This window comes from Dryobates pubescens, chromosome Z (genome assembly GCF_014839835.1).
Source record: "Dryobates pubescens isolate bDryPub1 chromosome Z, bDryPub1.pri, whole genome shotgun sequence".
Taxonomy (NCBI): Eukaryota; Metazoa; Chordata; class Aves; order Piciformes; family Picidae; genus Dryobates; species Dryobates pubescens.
The window spans coordinates 28,764,591-28,790,263 of NC_071657.1; the positions used below are offsets into that span (position 1 = coordinate 28,764,591).

At 40.7% G+C, this 25,673-nt stretch overlaps 1 protein-coding gene across 1 annotated transcript in view; it reads left to right on the forward strand.

Moving 5' to 3' along the window:
- AOPEP (aminopeptidase O (putative)) overlaps window positions 1-25,673 on the forward strand; it is a 165,760-nt gene that overhangs the window by 125,793 nt on the left and 14,294 nt on the right. Inside the window, exon 13 of the mRNA XM_054178269.1 lies at window positions 14,223-14,339. Within this exon, the coding sequence (XP_054034244.1) occupies window positions 14,223-14,339 (117 nt within the window). The remainder of the gene's footprint in view (window positions 1-14,222; window positions 14,340-25,673) is intronic.

Sequence of the window (25,673 nt, forward strand, 5' to 3'; positions counted from 1 at the left end):
AAGTCACTCTCTATTGCAGAGTTCAATCGTAATGTTAAAACAGTACAACTCAGCTGGCTGGTGCCAAACTGGGCATTTACAACACAGCTGTTATCTGTTCCATGACTTTAGAGGAATATGAAATACAGGCATCTTTTCTAGGAACAGTTTATAGGGAGTTGGAATATATCTCACACCCATGTAATGAGCTTCCTACATCTGTTAATGTATTTTCTGTTCTTTAAAGTAGATCTTTCACCTACTCTTTAAGTTTAGACAAAGATAATTGGCAAAATGAAGATGGATACCCGGATTCACAGCTGAGCTGATTGTGGGCATGAGTTTGCCCTCTAAAGTATATGGTGGAATAAATACAAAGAGAATTGAGAGATCTCAGAGTATAGTACCTGCTTTACTTGGGCCACTATAATGTTCACACCATGACTGTGAGGTCCTTAATTTCCAGAAATGCTGAATGCATTAGTTTCCCAGCTTTCTAGGACTTGTGGGTATGTGTACAGCTGAAAAGTCAGTGCTGCAGCAGCTTCCCAGGCTGAAGTCAGTGGTGCACAAAAACTGCTTTAAAACTTAAGACATTGTTTTAGATGTCTGTCTTTAAAAATATGCAAGTAGTAAGAAGTGCTAAATTTCCAATAGTATGTTGTTTGTTTCTGTGTGTTTTCAGACTGGACAGGCTAAAGCTGTATACAAATTACTGAGTTTGTTAGATTCTGCAGAGAATAAGCAGCATATGATAGAAATTGCTCTGTGGGTTCATATAATATAATATAGAATCTTTATGTTTTGAGATAGTTTGTACCGTTAAAGAAAAATGCTACAGTGTAGGGCCTAGTGCTGAAAACTTGTGAGCACTTGCAGGCTGATGTTCTTTCAGTGGAGATACTCATCCACCCAAAGTTAATTGCACCGAAGTTTTTGTGATCGTGTTGGGGTTTTGTTGGGGTAGGTGACAGTGTGGCTGGGATCTGGAGAGAGATATTCAGGGGATTGCTTTTAAACATGGGGATAAAACACAGAGCAAACAAACTCTCTACTGCATACTTTGAAAGAAAAGAAAAACCTGCTACAATTTTCTGTTATGTTATTTAAGATGGGGCAATGAAGCATTAATTTTGCTAGTGGAAAACACTTATTCTTGATGTAGCCACAGATATTCAGTGTTTTTACCACCACAGCTATCCTAATTTCAAAGAATTGCAAATATCATTGGACTCATCCTAGAGTAATAAATTGTTAACTTTTCTGTTCTAAAAAGTAGAAGTTTGATGACAGACACTTCTCTTACACCAGTAAACTGCCTTGGATGTTTTATCTGGAGTGAAAGTAGTCTTTTTAAATAATCTCTTGTAGGCTGAGAACTTTAATGACAAGTTTCTTGCTGGAGAGCATTTTCCTATTTAAGTTATAAATACCTGAGAATTGCAGGCACTTGCCATTGTTTCTCAAGAGCAACATCCATACTAAGCAGATATTTTGTTGGTACTGCAGAATGGACAGTGTTTCAGTCTTCAAAAACATTAATTACTTACCTTAAACTTGGTTTAAATTATCATGTTATTTGGCAATTTCTTAAATTAGTTGTGGGGTTGAACTGTTTAAACTTTTTGTGTAAATAACTTGGTTCTGGCACTGTGCAAGGAATGGTGGATTCTTGCTAAAGATGACTTTCAGCTATTTCCATTAGTAGGTAAGATTATGAATTACTGTTGAAGCTCTGTACTTAACTTAGGCGTTATCCAGTTATTCAGATGTAAATAATACTCTACAGCTGCACAATCAGCTTACTGCTCCCTGGCATTATCTGCGTGATTATTCTCACATTTGCATGTAACTTCAGTGATTCAGTGCCAATCCTGTTCTCCTTAATGTGTGTAAATCTCCTCTGAGTATGTAATAAATTCATAGGTCATATCCTTCCTGGAGATCAGCATGATTTTCCTCTCCCTCCCTTCTTGAAGAGGGAAAAGTAGCATGCAGTCATAGAAATAAAGTAAGTCAGTAAATGCTGTTTTACAGGGGATAGGTTCCTCTGCTGTTGCTTGCTGTGGTTTGCTTAATACTTGCTTACCAGAAGCCCGTCAATGCTCCATAGTGATTCCTCCAGGTCCACATAAAAAAGGTCTGAGTTAAGCGGGATGTGAAATGTCTGAAGCTGAACCCAGAAGTGCATGCGTCAGGGGTGGGGTACGGCATGCTCTCCACTTTAGGCATATTAGATACTTTTGCCGAAGGAATAGGAGCATGGAAATGAACAGCGGTAAACTGAATAATTTCTCTGCCCCCTTACGAATTAAATATCAACTTCAAAGTGAGGCTTCAGGATTCTTTAAGATCAGGATTAACTATTTTTTTCCTGTAACAACTGCTTTACCCTTTCTTCCTCAGTCACATGAGCCTGCAGTGTGCCCAGGCAGCCAAGAGAGCCAATGGCATCCTGGCCTGCATCAGGAACAGTGTGGCCAGCAGGAGCAGGGAGGTCATTCTGCCCCTGTACACTGCACTGGTTAGGCCGCACCTCGAGTACTGTGTCCAGTTCTGGGCTCCTCAGTTTAGGAAGGATGTTGACTTGCTGGAATGAGTCCAGAGAAGGGCAACAAAATTGGTGAGGGGTTTGAAACACAGCCCTGTGAGGAGAGACTGAGGGAGCTGGGGTTGCTTAGCCTGGAGAGGAGGAGACTCAGGTCTCTACAACTACCTGAAGGGAGGTTGTAAACAGGCAGAGGTTGGTCTCTTCTCCCAGGCAACCAGCACCAGAACAAGAGGACACAGTCTCAGGCTGCACCAGGGGAGGTTTAGGTTAGATGTTAGGAAGAAGTTCTATAGAGAGAGAGTGATTGCCCATTGGAATGGGCTGCCTGGGGAGGTGGTGGAGTCATCATCATTGGAGGTGTTCAGGAGGAGACTTGATGCCGTGGTTTAGTTGTTTAGGTGGGTTGGATTGGTTGAGGGGTTGGACGCGATGATCTTGAAGGTCTCTTCCAACGTGGTTTATTATTAGTAGTATTTGTAAAGCACTGGAAATTTTCAACTATCTTTCTGTAGGAAGGTTGTAGTAAGTGATTGATAGAAACTGTCACAGGATATCTTGGTTTGAAATTGGGGGAGCCTAGAACCTTCTTCCATTTCAGCAGGAGAACTTGTCTTTGTGTCTGCTTCTTGAGAGGAAGTTATGAGTACCTGCATTTTATAGATACATGAAATGATTCCTAGTACTGTAGAACGTAACACTTAAACCTAAGGGAGAGTGGGTATGAAACGAAGGTTTTTGGAGGAACTCACTAACTCTGCTTTACAAGTATATATAAAAAAACCCAACCAACCAAAACTCACCACCACATTTGTTGGGTTTTTTTTTAATTTCTTTTTACTATGGGACTTGTTATTAAAAATGGGACTTGGAGCGATGTAAAAACTTTTCAGTGAGTTATTATGTGAACATAACTTTCTTTGCTTATGAACATTACCAGTATTACAAATTAGCATAGTAAATTGTTTTTATTCTTATTTTACACAGAAATTAGTGTATTTAAAGCCACTGGTTTAACTCCAGCTGTGAGAGTAAATTTATAACAGCATTTATGCCTTAAATGTCATGCATTTGTTCATATCCCTGCTTCAATTTAGTAGCTACTCAATATGTCTGTAAATTGTATTTCCTCTGTTTCTGTCACTTGTATTGTCGTCAGACCAATACACATGTCTGTAATCACAGGAAATTGCTGATTTTTTTCAAGAGACCTCTTCAGAGGTTAGTGCTTTAATATAATTCTATTTAATTCAATAGAGTTGTTCCCACACAAATCTGTAGTTGTGTGTCCAGAAACAAATCCACCATCTAGTTCTAAAAGTAAATACTAATGTGTCTGCATGTGGAAGCACTGGTCAGTACATGTGATAAAATAAGTTCTGCTCCCTTTTAACACTTGATGTGTTTCCTTGGCATTAACAGAAATCTCATCTGAGAAACATGAGCAGAATGTAGCACTTTCCTCTTCTTATATTTTGTCTGATACATACTTCTGAAAACATTGATATTTCAGTGAACTTTTAGGGTTTGATTCTTATCTTTTTTTTTTTTTTTCATTTTTTAGCTTTGTTTTGTTTTTGTTGTGTTGTTCTTCCGCCCCCCCAAGTCCTCCTACACACATTAATGGTGTGCAAATCTTGTTTCTTGCACTCCTTCAAGCTAAAACCTCATAAATCAAACTGCATCTTGGAAAAGTTCATGTCCAGCAAGTTTCAGCTTGGATTTTTTTTTTATGGTTAGTTTTAATGCACTGACATAGGATTTTGAAAGAGAAACTCTGGCACCTAGATCCTTGCTAATAACTATAGCATCTTTTAAAATAGCACTGGGCATGATAAAGATGTCATGCAACACTCATCCACTTGTCTCCAGATTTTTAAAGGCTTCAAGTTTCAATTTATTTTTTTTTCCTGATGGTAGTCAGTTTCCACAACAGTTTTAAAGAAAATCTTACCATAGTTTTTAAATCAAGAACAAAAAGTAATTGGATATGCTTGTTCTGTTCCATGCCACGCTCATTGCTGTAGGAGTTGAGTAGCTTCCGCAAGCAATGCACCAACATCTGTCATGTGTTGTTCATTGTCTAGTCTGCTGCCCATGGAGACAACTGTGTGCTCCAGAGTGTTTTGTTTCAGAACGAGTTTCTTGGGAGGGAGGGAGGAGGGGAGGAAGGGAGAGAGGGAGGCAGGGCTGCTTCTTCCTTTTTTTTTTTCTTTGTAGTAGAGCACACAAAACTGAGAATCTTGCCTTCCATCTGGAGTGGAAGTTGGTGGTGCTTGTGATCAGACCTTAGTTCATAATACAAGTTTTAGATCAATCCATTAAAAAGTTCATGCTCCCTTTCAAGAAGTCTGTGTGCCTTGAATGGATAATCGTGAAATGGGGGAAGAGCCTGGCTGTTGCCTGTGATCCTCCTGTCAGCAGTCAGAGGTGACCTTCATACTGTCACTGCTACAGCCTGCAGTGGCTGGCTTAGAGAGGGTTCTGATAGTAACTAGCGTTAAAACTAGAAGACCGGTATGACAGGTGTGTGATAAACTGTGTTGCTAGAGTCAGGGTGCAGAGTTCTGTACTAGTTATCTTCTGACTTAGGAAAAGCTTTGTTTTGAGGTGCTGATTTGATTGGCCTAAGAAGTGACAGGGTCTGTGGAACTGGATCACTTTCAGCCACTATGAGAGAGTTCTTGCAGACGACTGAAGATTTTCAGTCATAGAATCGGATGACAGGTTAGACTTGATGATCTTTGAGGTCTTTTCCAACTTTAGTGATTCTGTGATTCTGTGAAAATGTGTCAGAGCCATATTTCAGGTCAGAAAATACTGCTAGTTGAGATCTAGAAATGAAGTTGATCTACAAGTGTTAAAAGACAACTGACATAGTTATTAAAGGGGAAAAAAAAGTAAGTTCGTTCTTGTCTCTCTCTTTCTTCATGTTTTTCCTCTGAATGATGCTGGGTGTTTGGGGCAGATGTAGCTGACTTATAGAAAGAAACATGTTCTTGGGAACAAGTCAAGATCTCCCCAAGACCTGACCACAGCATAAGGGAGTTGGAAAACTCTTAGCGAAAGCTCATGATACTTGAAGATCACAGTTGCAGATGAACTCCAGGCACTAAGTCCTGCATTGGTAGGTATAGGTAGAACAGATTTCTGTTCCAGAAATTTCCAGATGGAAGAGGTAACCCAATTGCTCAGGGTGGTTTATAGGGATAGGATTTGACACTTTCAGTGCTGCATCATGAGTTTACCTGGCCAATAATTAACAATTTAGAATAAGTGATAAAAGCTCAGAAAAATTAGCTGATTTTTTTTGGCTCTCAGGCTTTTATCTCTTTTCTAGCATACAGCTAGAAAAATGAAGGAAATCTGTCAGAGAGTGCTCTCACTGATGGTTTTGACTAGCATGCAGTGCTAATGGTTCTTCAGCTCTTCATTTCACACGTAGTGGACTATCCACTGAAACACTGGTTTTCAGTGTCTGCTGTAGTCTACAACTTTCTTTTAATGTCTCAGAGAACTCTTAGTGGTGTGTTTGTTTTCAGAAGATCTAGATGATGATCATTCAAGGTGACATGTTTTATTCTGCCATTTATGTCAGCATCAACACATTGTTTAGAGCCCTTGAGACCAGGAGTGTTTGGGGTGGACAAATAAGAAGGCAAATACTTTCACTTAAGTGTCTGCTACAATGTGGGTACGAAATCTCTCCACCAATTGCTAAGATTTTTTGGTGTGCTCTGGGAGTTCTTTAATTTGTAGTAAGTAATCTAAGAGCCTGGAAAATAAAACCAGGGTTCTCCTTAGCTTTTTTGAGGTTGTTGTGGTTAGATGAATGGTTTGCTTAGCCTGTCATACTTCTGTTGGGCTTGCTGTTAGATGAGAAGGTGGTCTCAGCGCCAGCTGCTTTCCTGTGTTCAGAGAGCACTGACTGCAGGGTTGACATTCAGACTTTCCAGTGCTGGGACTGAGTGATTGAGTGAAGGGGTAACTGAAGATTTCGCTGTTTCCAGCTTCAACTTTAGTTTGTGTCACAGCAACATTGTCTGTTGCAAGTGTGTCTAAGTAATGGCCCTGTGGAGTTATTTCAGACATGGAATCTGGCTTTTCCCGTCTGCTTTTCTTTTGCTGTGGCTGTTTCATTTGAAACCAGGAGCAGCAGAGGCTAGAAGCATGGTAGTAAGTGTTAGAGAGGATGAGCTGCATAGAAATAACATGTGTAGCCTATTCTGGTTGAAAAGGAATAATTGTGCTTGAGGGTAAAGTTATGGTGAAACATTTCTTTGAGAATACTAGGTATGAGGGAGAGCACCATATAACCTGACTGAATCTGTAGTGGAAGCCACCTGGTTTTCATTTTGCTGGCTCAGTAGTATGTTAAATAATAAAGGTTTAATAATATCTGACATTTCAGTGCATTCATATTAGATTCCAGATGTTGAATTTCTTTGTAATTTGATCTTCTCTCCATTAAGTAAATTATGGGAAAATATTTAGTACTAGAGCTTAAGAAAAAGATTTTCAGTTTACGGACTGGTAGCAATGGCTGGCCTTTTAATAACATTACTGGTAACACATAACCAGAATATCAAGACACAGAACGTGAAACAGCTTTACATTTCCCTTTATACTGCAGACTCACACACTGAATGCTTAAAATATTGATCAGATTAGATCTTTGTATTTTCATCTGACTGTATTGTAACGTATAGACCCACAGCTTCCCTCTCTGCTTTTTCTTTCATGCTATCATACAAGTATTTTTCAGTGTTGAGAAAATAAAATGCTAGGTTTGATGCATATGTATGAAACGGTAATGATGTAATATGATGTGATGTATACAATGATTCATACAGTGTCAAAATAGCATTTGAATGCAAGAGTGCCAAAAAACCTGCATTAATATGATGTTTAAGCATGAAAGTAGCCCCAGAAGCTTTCCTGAATTGAATGTCTGTAACATTTAGGGAGAGACTGTTTGTGAAGACCTGTAGCAGTAGGACAAGGAGCAATGGTTTTAAACTAGAGAAGACTAGATTTTGGCTGAGCATTAGGAAGAAATTCTTTACTATGCAGGTGGTAGAACACTGGAACAGGTTGCCCAGGACAGGTGGTAGAGGCCCCATCCTTGGACACGTTCAAGGTCAGCTAGATGTGGCTCTGAGCAACATGATCTGGTTGAAGATGTCTCTGCAAGGGTGGTCAGAATAGGTGACCTTTAAATGTCCCTTCCAAACCAAGGTATTCTGTCACTCTAAGTGCATCATTGGTTATGCAAACATTATTTGACCAATCAACATTAATCTGAGGCAAGTTTTGAGGAGCAGACACACGTCCACAGAGATCAGGTTGTGTGCATACTTAAGTTTGTGCAGTTCATTGAGATTTTTATCCTTCATTCTCCAGTGTTTTCATATGCATGACTGAATAAATCAAGCTTTTATATTTGAGTAGTTAAAATTATTTCTGACATAAGAGTATCTGCTTCAAAAACTAAGAAATCCTTAGTTTTTATTTTATAAGGTGGTAACTAAGTTTAAGTACAGGTTTTATTAAATAATTTGCTCTTGGTATAACTTTTGTGTCCTACTAGTATGAGGCTAGTGATACCAGACATAAATGTCCCTGAAACAGCATTTTGAACTGTAACACAAATCCAATGCAATCATTACTTCTTGAAGTAAGGTTTTAAGTCAAGTTACTAGGAATTTCTTTCCCGTAATAAAAAAAAAACCCACAGTACAATTCCTGATTTTTGTTACTAAAATAGATGTTGGAAAACGAGTAGCCAAGCACAGAAAGAAGCAGTGCAGCAGAGATGAATTAGACACAATAGGATGACATTTCATAAAAGTGTAGTTCATAGATAGACAAGAATGCATTAGAGATATCTCTTTTGCTTTTAAATATAGTGAGGTCTCATTATCTTGCATAAATATTTGAAAGGGAGATGATACTTCAGCAAGAGGAAAGTCATAAACAAATTAACAGAAGTTAAACAGAAGAGTCTGCTTCGCTAAGCACTTCTGAAAGTTAGTCAGCTACTGGCATGGTTTGGCTTTGTTTTGAGAACCAGTTCAAAGCATTTTTTTCAACAATTGCACATTACTTTTATTTCCCTGCATATTAATTGAACTGCAGACTGATTATTTCAGAGTTAGACTCTCTTAAGTAGTGTATCTCACTGTGGTAGTTGACAGCTGTTAGCATGGAGATTTTTATTGAACACACGCGTTACATGATACGAGTACATTTTAGGCCCTGAAGGATGGGGGAGGAAGCCTTATTTTCAGTTCAGTATCTGAACAGTATTGTCTGAGGTAAACAATGACAAGGTCTATCTAAAGATGTTTTAGTAAACAGTTTTCTTAATTTTTAAGTGAACAATTTTCTGAACAGTTTGGGAGGAGGGAGGAGGGTTGGGTTTATTGCAGCCTGATAAAAACAACCCTCCAGGCAAATTGTCTCTATAGAGAGTTTATAATGCAAGATTCAGTCAAGGATTTAATTAGTTCAGAATATAGGTGCAGAGATGGTCTGTCCCTATAAATCCTATCTCCTGGACTAGTAGCAGTGCTTTCTTACCTGAAGTTAATGAGGGAATTCTGTCTGAAGGGAACCATTAACTGCTAAACTCTGAGGTTGGGTTTTTCCCTTTCTTTCCTAATAGAGAGGTGGGAAGTAATTCAGTTTGACTTTGGAAAATCTTGTGAAAATGTGAATGAAAAGACATTTCATTTTCTGTGGGGAGTGAGACTACCATCTCCCAAGGAAATCCTGGAGAAATATATTGTGCCTTAGAAACTTGAAACTTTATCGATAATTTTCAGAGGTCAAATTGCTCTAATTCTTTTCTTCTTTTTCTCTCTCTCTTTTTTTTTTTTTGGCCTTGTTTATGTTGTGTTTCAGCCAGCAGTTTCCAGTGCACACTAGTGATTTTTTTTCCTCTTTCCCCCCTGTTTTTGCTCAGTGTAAACAGTTCCTTGCTGTGGTTACTCAGACAAATATAGCAGAGAACCCTTTTCTGGGAGAAGAGTCTTCTTGTGCATTTCTTAACTGTTTTTGGGAAGAATGACTCTGTCTGTGCACGTGAGAGAAGGAGGCAGTAGCTGTAAATTGAAGTGACATCATATATGTATTACTTCCATTGATCTGCTTTTAGATGAGAGCCAGGATAAAAGGAAATGGCATCAGGGGGGAAGTATGCTCATTTAGGCACAGATCCCAGTGTGATAATGGAGTAATAATAGAAATCATGCCACTGTCAATCGGTTGGTGCATTAGTCTGAGGCAGATTTCCCCTCTGAGGAGGCTTTCAATGACTTCATTCAAGTGCAGGCAGGAGCAAATGGGATATTCAGCATGCCAGCTGTACTGCTTCAGTGATTTGTGTCCTGGCTTTGGGGTGCAGTGCAAGCACTGGTACTCTGGATGCTCAAGTAGATATATATGTGTCACATTTCATGGCTGTGAAAGGTCAGTAGTCAAATGTTTCAGTGGCATTTTTTCTAGAATAAAGGGTGAATCTGGCATTTATTACATTTGTTAATGTAGAAATTGATAAATCTGCTGTGTTGCATGGGTGGTCCTCTGGGATGTGAGGTCGATGACCTCTGTAGCTGAAACACCAGATCTTTGAAAGCTAAGATATGTTTTCTTTGTGCTTTTTACAGGTTAGGGGACAGGATTCAGAAAAATCATGCTTTTGTTCCAAGATTATGTGGAGAAACCCTTTCAAACCCACTAATGTCTTGAGGCATTCTTGTAACAGTGTAATGGCTTAAGTGTCTTGTGAAATGACACAAGTAAATGTGAAGTAGTTTTTATCTTAGTTCTCAGTTACTTGGTACACACTGAATCTCAGCCCTGGTCAACTGCTTCAGTAACAATCTGACTTATGTTTTGTATTTGTTACATTTTCTTTAATTGGTTTATCTTCTATTTTCAAATACATACCTAGTTTTTGATATTTCCTGTGATTTGTTGTTTGTTTCAGAGGTAGCAGCCTTATTGTTCCAACTTTAAAGCCACCACATCAGGCAACATAGGAAAGGGGGGGAACAAATGGCTGTCTAGTGGCAGGACAAAGCAAACCCTTTCAAAAGGCTAAAAGAGATGCAGGAGAGATTTGACACTCATTTAAGGGCAAGATAACATATACAGTGCTGGGATACAGCCTTATAGTGGGGATGGTGTTTGATTATACCAGACATGACAGAAAACGTCGCAGCTGTGTGGGGGAAGCTCCAGGAAAAGTAGTAGTATTTTCATGTGTCAGGCATAGGTTGGGACAAGATGTATCTCACTTTACAATGCAAATGCATGCTGTTGCAGCAGTCACTGCTGGAGTGAAAACTGTTGCTTGATTCTTGCCACATTTCCTGATTGAAGTGATCTGCAGTAATGATCACATATATTTGAGCATTTTCAACATACCCCAATACCGTTCAGAGTGTGAATTTTATTTTTTTTTTGTGTATTTGGGTTATTATAGTTGTTTTCTGAATGTTTGCAACATGGAGTTAGACACTGACACAGTGAAGTTTATCATGCTATCCTTTGCTGTAGCTGTGTGGGGATTTACGTGTGTTAGATAGTGAACATGCATTCACACAATATGAGTTGTAAAGGAAAATGGCTTCATAATCCTTGAAAAGAAATTTATGTTTTCTGCAGAGTATCTATGTTCAAAAGACCTCCTTTGTATTAAGCATAAGTAAACAAATGGAAAATAGACAAAGTGCACCCAAACCAATTCTCATGGTGTGAAAGATGAGATGCATCAGGTGGGTGTGACAAATAAGGACAGTGATGGGGAAAAGGAAATAGAGCAGATTGTGGGGGGGTTTCATTGAAAATTCCAGTGGAGTTCTGTGAAGTTCATAACTGCTAAAAATCTGTAGAAGAATGGCTGTTTTCGGACAGCTTTGGAAGGCTATGGGGAAGATTTGCCTTTGCTCGAATTAGGGAAGGCTATGACTCTGAAAAGATTGTAAGCATCTTGTGACTGAAGGAGAGAAATTGGGCAGAATTTGGTTGGATGTGTTAAAACACTGTTTTGTTATTTTAGCCTATTGTATGCCTTAATTACACGCACACCAGTTGAAAATAGCCAATTAAGATGTGACACCTGTGCCTTCCGATAGACTGTATAGCTTTGCTGTGTAACGTAATGAACGTCTTCGCCTGCTGGCATCTTGTCCTGGAAGCTGTGCTCAGGGTGATTTGAGCACCTATATGACAACAAATCTGCTTTGAAGATAGCTTTACTCATAATTGCTCTGGTTGGGGAAAAGATTTCTAAGCACTTGAAGGAATTTTTTAGTAGTTTCTGTCATGCAGCTTTGGCCTAACTCTGCCTCTTTGCTTAGGATAGGTTTTTCTCAGAGGTGGAGTCTCTTCTATTAAAGGGAAAGGATAAGAAATTAAAGGGAATGTTCCAGTTTCTATTTGTGTTGTAAGTGGAAGTAATAATGCTGCTTTGGTTACAGGTCTGTCAGTATTTATCCTGCTGGTGCCCTCAACTTCTGTGACTTTGTTTGCTAGCTCATACCTTGGACTTCAGTTAAACCATGAGTTGGAAGCTGTATGTAAAGTCTCATCTTGGGCAGCTAGACCGTGGAAAATAACAGCAGCCATTGTCTCAGATTTTTTTCTCTCAGCAGTATTAACTGATATAGTTTAACCTGTGATTATGAAAACTCCTCACCCATAATGCAGAACTAGGGAGAGGTAAATTAAGGACATGGCTGTTGCTCTGCTGTTGTGTTTTTGTTGGCTTCAATGAGATTATGCAATACTACCTTCAACAATAGCTTAATCTGTATAGTGATTATATATGCAGATATAAAATGGTAACTCGAAGCTGTTCTGTACCTGTGTACTCAAACAGCTGTTCTACAGTTTGTACAGATTAAGCATTGTCTTTGTAGTTAGCAGGGAAAGCTTTCTAAAACAGAAGTTCTATCTTTCTGCATGTGGTGTTCAAAATTAATTCAGTTTTCAGATAAACCCACTTCCCAGAAGCTTTCCCCTGCTTTATTTATTTTTTTTTTACAGTGTCTCACCATTCCCCAGGCAGCTGCTGTTGGACTCCATTTCAGTAGTTGTGCTGAAATTGAATTTTTCAATATTTTTAAATGTCTGGCTATTTTTAATAGCTCCATTTTGTTGTCAGGCTTTGGTATACCTTAGAAAATATTCTAGTAAGAGCCAATAAGATGGGAGGGTTTTCTCAGTCTCCAAGAATATAATTGTAATAATAGAAAGCAAAGAGAAGGAAATAAAAATGCAAGGAAACAAAGGCATTAAAATCCTAGAGCTCTCTTTTCTTCTTTATTCCCATTTAGATATTAATGCTAAATTCTGCCAGACTAAAAGCAAAGAAAATTTCCTGTTGCTTAGTTAGCTGTTCATGGCAACATGTTACAGATTAAGTTACCAAAAATGCTTGTCAGCTTCATGGACTTGCTGTCAGAGATCAGGGGGTCCGAACTTATTCAGCCCACATAAACAGCTCTGGCTGTGGGGTGTGTGGTTGGAAGCAGAATTTCCCATACCCAGCCTCATTTTATACTTGCCTATGGCACTGGTGAAGCGGGGGGGGGACACAAGAAGCAAGGCAGAAGCAGAGAAGCATCTAATACAACAACAGCTGGAAATGGTGTTAAACTGACAGGATATCTTTTTTCATTAATGTGTCTGGAGAACACTGAAAGTCAGTAGTGCTGGGGGGGACTTATTGTGGGCAAAAGCTTAAATTCACGTTTTTCCTACCTTCCCCCTTCCTCTTCTGGTGCTCCACAGTGATGAATAGTGGGGAAAGCTTTGAGGCACATAACAAACTTCTGACTCATCATTCTGAATCCTGAATTTCCAATGTTTCCTGGCAGCTGGTGTAATTCCTCTCTGAACTCTGTTTGAATTATTTATTTGTTCATCCAATAAGCCTATTAAACAGAGCACTTAAGCACTTGCTACATCAGACTTCTTTTTCTTTTCAGGTTACATTAGGTTCAATTTAAAAATTACAGGTTCTGGAGTCAGGTCGCTAACTGTATATACACACATGTATAGAAAGAGAGAGATATATATAGTGTGTGTGTCACACCACCAGCATGACATTCATATGATGTAATGATGGATGGCTTGTGAGCCATTGGACTAAAATATCCCTCAAAAGGTGTCATTACTATGCTTCTTTAGTGGGTCACTTACTTGCATTGTGTTTCTTTGTACGCTGTGAGAATATTGTGCAATTACTCATATGCCTCTCTTTTAAAAACAGTATGTTCATATGTCTGGTTGAGTTCTGAAATGATGCACTCTAAATTATTCTGTTTTTTTTCAGTCCTTCCAAGCCCAAACAAAAAGGAATTGCTTTGCATATGTATTGGATAAAAATCTTACTTAATAAGCTATAATTGTGTTTCCGTAAGATAAACAGAGTTTAGATCAGGTCTAACTGTGGTGATGAAAACCATGGAAAATGAGTCTAAATTGGGCCCCAGCACAGAGTCTCTCAGAACACAAATGTGTAAACAATGAGGTTTTTCAGAAACCAGCTAGAAGTTCTTGTATTTCAAGCAGATGCTGGAAGTACACAGGTTGCCTGATCTTGCCCTCTTTGTTTTGTTTCCATTTAATCACTCTGTCAGTAGAGATCTTTATTCACACCTGACATTTATTTTCCTCTTAGCTTCTCCCTGACCAGCTGATCTTACTTCTGGAGTACCTCTTGGAGGAGAAGACGTTGTCTCCTGGAATACTGCAGTGCTTAGAAAAGACATACAGGCTCCAGGAGCAAGATGCTGAGGTAATGAACTTCAAAAAAACCTCTCTAACATACACCATGGTGTTGCTAACTAGGAGCGGTATGGTTCCACTGCAGACCAGGCTCATTCAGGTCATTTTTGCTACACCTGTGATTCACTCCAGTATGCTGTGTCTTCAGATGCCTTAATTACTCAGCATTTCTGTGTGTTTTTTGTAGGTCCAGGTGTGTTTGCATGCCATGACAGTAAGAAACAGTGCAGCTTAGGTGTTGTAACTGTGGTACATGTGCCTTGGGCAGCCCAATTGCACAAGTGTTATATTTCTCACTGTTCCATGATGAGTGTCTACTAGAGCCCTGTTCATTTAGATGTGGGCATTATCTCCCAATGCAATCATGTCGCTTACAGTCTAAATCTATGGTCAGTCTGTATTTTCCTTTTTGAATACTTGGAAGTTTTACTCAGAGTGGAAAAATTTGCTTTCTAGAGAGACTGAGAGACTACAGCTATGTTCTGATTTGGGCATGAGTTTAAAGGAGAATCAGTTCTTTGCTGTTTCTTTTAGTAAGTGCCAGGGATATTAACAGTCCCTGAGGAAAACACTCTTTAGTATGATAATGTACATGAGCCTTCCCCATTGCAGCACATCCTTGCTCCGAAGCTCTTAGTGTCTTTGCAGGGCAAACCAGAAAATTGTTGTTACGACATGCAGTCAATGCTGGCTATTTTATAGTGTCCCATGGATTTCTCAAGGTGGGAGAATTGTAACAATTGGGCAGCAGAACTTGTGGCTGACAGCACCCTTGCAGTAAGTGTTTGCTTTGAGTATGTAGTGTTCAGGCGGAGAGAAAGTATAGATTTCTAGATAAACGGGGTTTAGTTGTGAAGTAGCATCTGATAAAACTAGTATGCAGTGAGGGGGAGCATGGTAGACTTAATGTGACTTTTTTTTAAAGCATGGCTCTCGCTTAATTGCAGACCACTGTGAAAGCTGCAGAGCGTCAGTATGCATGACTTACCCTGTTATAACTGGAAATTTATGTCAATAATTAAAACAGAAGGAAAGAGCAACCTTTTTCTTGTTACTTTTATGCAGAAGTTGCTGGATGGAAACTCAGAGACTCTTGGGAATCCAAACATTAATGCAAATATCAATAGAATGGAAGTCTGGCTTTTTCTTAGCAAAGAAGCAGGCTGCGTTTTCGCTGTTGCCATTTGCTGCACCTTTTTACTCTTTTTGTTGAGACAAGTTTCCAAATGCCAGATTTGTTTCTAATTAGTACTTGAACTAATATTTCTATTTATAGGTATTAGAATATAGAATCATAGAACCAGTCAGGGTTGGAAGGGGCAGGGACATCTGAATACCTGTGAAATGTCAGAGGTTCTATAATGGGAAGAGGAATTAATAGGAAGATAGATCAAAGCAATAGTTGTGGTGTTGCTGCTTCATGCTGGTGAGTTGTAAGCACGAGAGCACGAGCTCGGGTTTTTCCTTTCCACTGTTAGGCATTCTTACTTCTGTTCAGTGTCATACAAAAGTACACAATCAATCAGTCAGAATTATTTTCATTTAAAACCAAACTCCCCCGAAATTACAGCCCTGGTGACAGGAGCATAATCCTTATTTTATTTTACAAGGTGAAACCAAGGGCTTCTCAGATGTTTAGAAGTACAGCTAAGATAACACTACTATTAACATTTTACCAGTCATCAGACCCCAGACACCTACAGCCTTTTAAAAGGAATGTTAGCTTACACACCCTCACATACCTGAGGGGATGACTTTTCATGCCTCTTGGTCCAGTATGTGCACAGAGAATTTTTCTTGTCATGACCCGGAACAAAGAACCACAGTCCAAGCCTATAGCTGATCTGCTCTTGTCTAGATTTAATCTGACAATATAGTAATCACTTACAGTGTTCCTGTTGTGTCACTGGACTTCAAATACTCTCAATAATTAAACTTGAGAAATGGATCATTAAAACACAAGTATAGAAAATTGCCAATAAAAAAACCCAGCTGTCTATGTCAGAGGTTTCATTCAGGGAGTTTTGTAAGCAAGGTTGTCAGCTGTGTTCCATTCAGGAAAAAACTTCAGAAATAAGAACTTGTTTTCTTATTTTTGACAAGTAGTGTTTAAATTCACATTAATCTTCTGGCAGGCATTTGTAATGCTAGTAGTCCACATGTGGGTTTTTGTGTTTTGGGTTTTTTTAACCATTTTAAACAAAGTTTGGTCTTAGAAATGGTTCACAGAATACTGTCTGCACACATGGGAGCTGGGAGGTGTTCCCTGTACATGCTGTAGGTAGCTAAAAGCCTTTCTCACAGCATCAGAGGAATTATAATGTTTGTGTGTGCAGCCAAAATATTTTCTTAGGGCAAGAATGTTCCACACTGTAGCAACTATGTGGAAAAAGTAATGGATTTGGATATTCTCATCATGGCAGATAAGTGTGTTGGAAGGAGCAAAGGGGAGAGTTGTCTGGTGAATGTTGCTGTAGGGGTGAAATCAATAAGGAACCACTCTCCTATCTCTGCCTGTTTAAAGGACTTGAATGTTCTGTATAGAACCATAGAATCATTTAGGTTGTTAAAGACCTTCAAGATAGTCAAGTCCAACCAAGATAGTCAAGTCCAACAAATATAGTCAAGTTCTTCCATTAACCCTACTCTACCAAGAGCACCACCTCTACACAGCTTTTAAACACATCCAAGGATGGAGACTCAGCCACCTCCTTGGGCAGCCTGTTCCAATGTCTTATAGCCCTTTCAGTGAAAATGTTTATTGTCAAGTCCAGCCTAAACCTCCCCTAGCACAGCTTGAGGGCATTCCTTCTTGTTCTATCACTAGTTACTTGCAAGAAGAGACCAACACCTACCTCATGGCAGCCTCCCTTCAGGTAATTGTACAGACCGATAAGGTCTCCCCTCAGCCTCCTTTTCATCAGACTAAACAGCCACAGTTCCCTCAGCTGCTTCTCACAGGATTTGTTCTCTTGGCCTGTCACCAGCATAGCTGTTTTTCTCTGGATTCTCTCCAGCACCTCAATGGCTTTCTAGTATTGAGGTGCCCAAAACTGAATGCAGTACTAAAGGTGTGGCCTTATCAATGCAGAGTACAGAGGGATGATCACCTCCCTGGTCCTGCTGGCCATACTGTTTCTGATGCAAGTCAGTATGCCATTTGCCTTCTTGGCCACCTGAGCACACTGCTGGCTCACATTCATCTGGCTGTCAATCAGTAGTCCCAGATCCTTTTCCACTGGGCAGCTTTCTAGCCACTCTGCCCAAGACCTGTAGTATTGCATAGGGTTGTTGTGACCCAGGTGCAGGACCAGGGAGTTGACCTTGTTAAAGCTCATACAACTGACCTTGTCCCATTGATCCAGTCTGTCCTTGACCCTCTGCAGAGCCTCTTTATCCTAAAGCAGATCAACAGTCCCACCCAGCTTGATGTCACCTGCAGACTTACTGAGGATACACTCTAGCTTTTCATCAAGATCATTGATAAAGATATTAAACAGAAATGGTTCCAATACTGAGCCCTGAGGAACACCAATACTGACTGGCTGCCAGCTGGATTTAACTCCATTCACCATGTATGGACACTTCATTCATGTAGCATGCTGGGATTGAAGTACCACAACAAAGTTAGCACTGGGAAATTACTGGGGAAAAGTTGCCCAAGGTTCCTTGAGCCTGGCTGAGTGGAAATGGGATGCATATGCATTGGGCTTGTATTGTGTTTGAGTTACTTTACAGGTCACTCATCCAGAAGCACAGCTCGCTAACTGAAGTTTCTCTAGTGCTGCAAAAGATCTTGTTATTTGGGGTCATTTTACCCTACACAAGTGCAGCATGGGGAGTCCTGGTTCAGGTTTCTTTAAAGTTTCTTATCTGTATTTCTGAGGCATCTTTATCTTGACTTTGAAGCTCACTGCACTTGTAGAGCAGCATGTACCTAGCAGCACTTGGTCACAGTGACATACAATTCTGTATTCAGTCAGTGAAGGTTGCCAACGGCACTATGCGGTATGCCTGACCACTGACTAGCACATGCATATCCAGTCTTACCAGTGCAAAGGCACACCTTGCTTCAGAAAGGAGAGGAAGGTTTGCAGCAGGCTGTCTGCCTTGGTTTGATTCCTTTATGGCAGCCAGGAGAGGAGTCAGCTTTGCTTGGAATTTAACAACTGATGTCTCTTCAAGGAGTATTCAGGCTATGTAATTTTTGTCCATTCTTAAATGAGGTTTCACCGCAGATAAGTAGCTTCAGAGGAGGGCAGGAGGGCAGTGGTAGCTTCTCCCTTCTAAGGCAAACTGCTTTGAGTTCATCATGTGAAAAAATTAGGTCACATAATTCTGATTCATAACACATAACTTTTCAGCTGCAAGAGTCAGAATTGAGATACTGATAGCTTGTTCATATTTCAGACTGGTCTGCTCCAAGTCTTGAATGCTACAAGATGCTTGTATGGCCTTTGCCTAATTGCAGAATTTGTGACGCAATCTTATTTTTTCAGTCCACTTATACAACAAATCATGTTCAGATCTGGAACATCTGACAAGGGACAAAACTACAAGGCTGTTTTCCAGAGACTGAAGTAACTGATGTAAATTATTTGAGTTGAGCAGATCCAATGTACCTTTAAACAACACTTCGAGAGCAATGAAGGTTTCAAAGTTGAAAGCAGTTTTACCACTACACATCAGTGCCTGGAGCCCATCATGGCTCATTGTGAGACAAGCTGGAGACAACTCCATGGAGGAATTATTTTATCCTCATTTTCTCTTCCTGTTCCTCTATGTTCTTACTGTGCTGTTTCCTGATACGTAGTAAGATAGCTTATAGACAGGCTACATCTGCATAACTTATCTGCAGAATAGTGTGAAAGGCAACAGGCTAAAGATCACCAAGGCTATAAAAACACAGTGGGTATGTGTGACACTTTCAGTCCTGTTTAAGAATGGGCAGTTGTTCTGCAAGTGTTTTAGCCACTGGGCTGCATCAAGAGAAGCATAGCCAGCAGGTCAAGGGAGGTGATTCTCCCCCTCTACTCCACTGTGGTGAGACCCCACCTGGAGTACTGCATCCAGTTCTGGAGCCCCTATTACAGGGAAGGATCTGGAGGTGCTGGAAAATGTCCAGAGAAGGACCACAAGGATGATCAGAGGGCTGGAGCACCTCTCTTATTGAAGATAGATTGAGAGAGTTGGAGCTGTTCAGTCTGGAGAAGAGAAGGCTCTGAGGAGACCTAATTGTGGCCTTCCAGTATCTGAAGGAGGCCTACAAGAAAGCTGGGGAGGAACTTGTTAGGGTGTCAGGTAGTGACAGGACTAGGGGGAATGGAACAAAACTAGAAATAGGTAGATTGAGATTGGATGTTAGGAAGTTGTTCTTCACCATGCGGGTGGTGAGACACTGGAAGAGGTTGCCCTAGGAGGTGTTAGAAGCCCTATCCCTGGAGGTTTTTAAGGCCAGGCTGTATGTGGCTCTGAGCAACCTGATGTAGTGTGAGGTGTCCCTGCCCATGGCAGGGGGATTGGAACTAGATGATCCTTGAGGTCACTTCCAACCCTGACAATTCTATAATTCTATGATTCTATCTAAGTCTTGATGATGAAATATAGCGAATATGAATGAAGCAGAAAGATATTAGCTTTTCTTTCTTTCCTACTGCAGGCATCACTGGGGTTTTTGGTAAATATCTTGCCTGCACAGCAAATGTAAAGTTGCTTTGTTAGTTTTCCTTGTCTCAGTGAGCTGACTGAAGTGCTCTTCACTTACATAATGCTTTCCCTGTATTCAGGATCATGATATAGTGTATTCTGGAGAGAAAGCAGAAACTACAGTTGTTTCTGCAGAAAATGTGAGAAAAATGAGTTAAGATCATAATATTGTCAGTCATGTGGGTGGCATAAAGCCATTCTCACACAACTGCTTCATTGTGCACAAGGTCTGCCTGTGGGACCGTGGCCGTAAAGTGGTGGCATCTTGTTCCACTGAGAGAAATCCAGTCTTGCTAACACTAACCATTCAAGGCACTTGGCAGTCTGAAAGTGGTGAGATTTGTGTTTAGGACAAAATACCTTTGATTCATTGATCTTTCCTAGCCCCTGGAAGCTGGCAGACATGTAAGTACAAATGAACTACAATGCAATATCTGTCTTCCCACTCTCCATCTGATGGCGACTGCATGGACCTGAGCACATTCTCGCACTGTCAGATACCCTGCTGGCTGTGGCTGGGTGTTACTGGAAGGCATCCTTACAGAACAAATCTCTGTAGTGTACATTGTAAATCTGGGTGGGAAAAGGGAATTGCTCAGAAAAGGTCAGTCCATTCTCACAGGCGGAAAAGGCACTCCGTGAGCTTTCCTTTCAGCACAGCCATTGGGCTGATCCATCCTTGGGTCAGAGACTCAAGGGCAGTTTCCAGCTTTTGAATAAAATTAGCACTGTATTTGCACATCCCTCCACAGGCTTGCAGCCCTTCTTGACCATGGAGAAAGAGATAAGCGTGTTTCAGATCGTGGAGCTGCAACAAAACGGAGATAGATAACTCCTTTTCCTTAACATATATCATTGTTAGTATGAAGCACTAGTTCAAAGGATGTAGAAAGACATTGCTCTGTAAAAAGAATTTATTTTAGTCAGAAGATGAATTAATACAATGACTTTTTGTTTCTGCAAAGTAAGAATAGCTTCTGTACTTACTCCATATTTAAGCATATAGCTTACTATTCATAGAATACATAGAATAAACCAGGTTGGAAGAGACCTTCAAGATCACCGCGTCCAACCCATCAACCAATCAAACACCACCCAAACAACTAACCCATGGCACCAAGCACCCCATCAAGTCTCCTCCTGAAAACCTCCAGTGATGGCGACTCCACCACCTCCCCAGGCAGCCCATTCCAATGGGCAATCACTCTTTCTGTATAGAACTTTTTCCTAACATCTAGCCTGAACCTCCCCTGGTGCAGCCTGAGACTGTGTCCTCTTGTTCTGGTACTGGCTGCCTGGGAGAAGAGACCAACATCCGTCTCTCTACAACCTCCTTTCAGGTAGTTGTAGAGAGTCATAAGGTCACCCCTGAGTCTCCTCTTCTCCAGGCTAAGCAACCCCAGCTCCCTCAGCCTCTCCTTGTAGGGCTTGTGTTCTAAACCCCTCACCAACTTTGTTGCCCTTCTCTGGACTCGTTCCAGCAAGTCAACATCCTTCCTAAACTGAGGGGCCCAGAACTGGACACAGTACTCGAGGTGCGGCCTAACCAGTGCAGTGTACAGGGGCAGAATGACCTCCCTGCTCCTGCTGGCCACACTGTTCCTGATGCAGGCCAGGATGCCATTGGCCCTCTTGGCTGCCTGGGCACACTGCAGGCTCATGTTCAGTCTACCGTCAACCAGCATCCCCAGGTCCCTCTCAGCCTGACTGCTCTCCAGCTATTCTGACCCCAGCCTGTAGCACTGCATGGGGTTGCTGTGGCCAGTGTGCAGAACCTGGCACTTGGATGTGTTCAATCTCATGCCGTTGGACTCTGCCCATCTGCCCAGCCTGTCGAGGTCCCTCTGCAGAGCTTCTCTACCCTCCAGCAGATCAATTCCTGCCCCCAGCTTGGTGTCGTCAGCAAATTTACTGATGATGGACTCAATGTCCTCGTCCAGCTCATCAATAAAGATGTTAAAGAGCATGGGGCCCAGCACTGATCCCTGGGGCACACCACTAGTGACTGGCTGCCAGCTGGATGTGGCACCATTCACTACCACTCTCTGGGCTCGGCCCTCCAGCCAAATTCAAATTCAACTCAAATCAGGAGCTGCCTTATTCAGTATGTGAGGGTTATGTTTTTGCAGGACTTAGAAAGTGGCTGTGAAAATTTATCATGGATGTAAAATAAATTTCACCTGCTTTTTCTTTTCTTAACATTATATTCAGATAATTGTTGTGGCACTAGAGATAGGTAAGATTACATTGAAGAATTTTTGCTTGGAATTGAATTGCAATCAGCAGTTCAGTTCTTAGGAACTCAGGAGAAGCTCTGTGGTCAGTGTGCATGTCAGATTTGTTCCTGTAATAAGTCAGATTTGTGGTTTGTATACCCAACCATTACTGGGGTGGTATGCTCATTAAATGCAAAAGAGAAGAAATGCAAGTGCTTATAAAGTGAGTCCTCTGTGCTGCTATCAGTCTGATGCTTTTCGCTCTCATCTTCACATAAATGTTATGGTTTTTTCCCCTGCTTTTCTCCTGGTACTTCCCCTGGCAAATGTTAGCAAATTCCTCACTGTCACAGAAAATCTTTCCTATTTTCACTTGCTAAAGGGCTGCTTTCAAAGTACAGTAGACTATCCCCATCTCCTACACAGGAAATAAAATGACTGAAGCAGCAGCCACTTGTCAAAAGGTCTTGATACATTTTGATTCTTCACTCTGTTTCATACTCTTTGTGGTATTAGATCTAAATGCAGTTTGCCAACTCTTTGGTACACCTGTTATTGGTATTACTATTGGTAAAGATAGTTTGCACAAGTGTGCATTCACAGGTGTTGGGTTGTCTTTTACCAAGGAAAGGAGCATTGAGAAGGTTAGCTTCTGGGAACAAGACAGCTGCTTTGCAAAAATGAGGCTCAATATTCAGTGTGAGGCTAAGAAAATCAGGATGAGGGGAAAGCACTTCTAGTAACAGCAGTGGAAGTTACCCTGTGGGACTGACTGGCTTATGTGCCCATCATAACTGAGTGGATCTGTTGGGGAGTGAATTTATAAGACTGACCAAAGGATAATCCCAAATAGCTATAATTAGTGTTTGTGTGGGGTTTTTTTGGGGGGGGTTGTTGGTTGGGGTTTGTTTTGGGTTTTTTTTGTTTTGTTCTTTTTTACTGCATGTGAAGTATGGAGGCTTGTCCAGGCACTTGGGGAGAACAGAAAATCCCTTCATCATCACCAGCTCTCTGAAGGGCATGATTAGAGCACGAGATTTACGGAGCACTGGAAATAGCTTTGCACCAGTCAGCACTCCCAATCCCACACCCTCCCAGGAGCCAACAGCAACATGTTTGTTCCAAGTGATCTCACTTGCTGCTGGGTGTCATTAACAGGAATTTCCAAGCCCCTAACTGATGCTGTTAGTGGTGCTGTTCATTTATTGCCTGTTCTTCTAACTGGTTTTGGGAGCCTAATAACTTATCAAGACCTGGAAAGTGGGTGAGCTGATGGTAAGAGGGAAGCAAATATGGAATTAGGTTGATTTGAGGTTTTTTTTCTGGTTATCCAACAGAACCAGGGAGAAAGGTTTGAGGTACCTCCTGCTTTTCTGTGTCCTATTGTCCAGAAAGATCAGTGAAGAGGTAGAGTCCTCTGGGATTCTTGAATAATTCCAAAGGTGTTCTGAATTGGAAACAACTGTTTTGTATGACATTTTGTTCAGTATTTCTGTTCAGGGCAATGCAGACCTGGCACTGTAATACAAACCACCTCGCCTTGTAATGAAATTTAAAAGGTTACTCTGTTTGCATATATATATATATATATATATATATATATGTATAAATATATATATATATATATGAACACTGGGATAGTGTTCAGGATGTTAATGAAAACATAGTTTTAAAACTACAAACAGAAGTCCTTGCTATCAGCAGTGGCCTTTTTTGTTTCATTATGAAGCTGGAAGCATCTTTGTGCTTGTGTGGTGCACCCTGTTTGTTTGTTTAGGTTTTTTTAATCCTGAAAAAAATATGTGAAGGTACTTTTTAGTTAAAATAATGGCAGGCTATGCCTGGATAGGACCCCAGAGTTGAAAAAAATCTGTTATGCCTTGAGCCTGTGAGGTCTAAATAGTACAAGAAACGGCAATTCAGAACTTCTAACCATAGTTGGCTCTGACATCATTACCTTAGCCACACAGATCTGGTCCCACTGCTGACTCATTGGCTTAATAATGTGTGGGTGAAGCCTGATGTCCTTCTTTTCAACTCCATGCCATTTAAATACCTCTGTGGTTGCTGTGTCCTGGAGAGGAATTTTGTTGTGTTCCCATACCATGCTCAGCAGCAACAGTCACTGTGTTCTTGGGGATCAGGGAATAAAAGAGAAGAAGATGACTCAGAAATCTGAACCATGGAGTAAAATGAAGGTATTCTCATTTCAAGAACAATTTTCTTGTGAATTTATAAAATTAATATGTATTTTGCTTAAGAATTTTTGTGTGTGAGGGTGATGTGTACAATCACTGGGTTTTGAGACAAAGTCTTGTCTTGTTTTGGAAATTGGAAGCAAAGTAGTAGGATGTGGGCACAGGCTGCGTAGGCTGGCTGTGACCTGAGCTGTTAAAAACCTAGGATCTAGGCAGCCACATTGTTCACTGTCTGGAATTTGAGTCTCACAGGATCATAGAATGGTCTAGTTTGGAAAAGACGTTTAAGACCATCAAGTCCAACTGTTAACCTAGCACTGCCAAGTCTACCCCTAAACCATGTCCCTAAGCACCACATCTACAAGTCTTTTAAATACCTCCAGAGATGTTGACTCCACCACTTCCCTGGGCAGCATGTCTGATGCTTGACAACCCTTTCTGTTAAGAAATTTTTCCTGATACCATTTTCACAAGGAGCTCCAGATTCTATCTATGACAGTAATCCTTCCTGGAAATGTAACTGTTGAGGCCACAGTCACTGCAGGAGACCGGAAATATAACTAAGGGGTGTTTTTGGGGGGCCCTAGTTATGAGAGGGTAGAACAGAAGTAGAGAGATGGAGAGAGGGGCTTATTTGGAGGAGGAGCTTATTTGCTCCTTAAGCAAAGGGGATAGCTTACTGTTTCCTTGGTAGTAGCAGCAACTTTTTGTTTTGCTGATCAGGAGTTACAATATAATAAAAATAGGTAAGGGATGATTGGTGTGCTTGATATTAGACTTCTCAGAGTTGGATTTCTCCTTCAGATATCCGAGTGTTTATATGCTTTTCCCCACTACAGTGTTTGGTTTTATAGACCCAGCATGCTTTTATATGTATGTATAAGGAGGTTGTGTTGAAATGCACATGCAAACACTGTAAGGGTTAAAATTCTAGGCAAACTCAATCTGGAGACAGCTGGGAGAGACAGTGGTGATGGGTTGTATTTGAATAATTTGTGATGTTGGTGTTAAAAAACAGTAATTGCAGTGCCTTTGCCACTTTTGAAGGAAGCTTAGGCATGGCTTCCTAGTCTCTTGGTTTTTTTGAATTCTGGAAAACTTTTTTACCAATGTGATGTCAATGATTATAAATAGGTCCAGCATGGGGAGTAAGGTGTCTGGTTTCTAAGTAGAAGCTTTCTGAAGCTGGGGTGGTGAAAAACAGGCATTTTGTCTTTTCCAAAC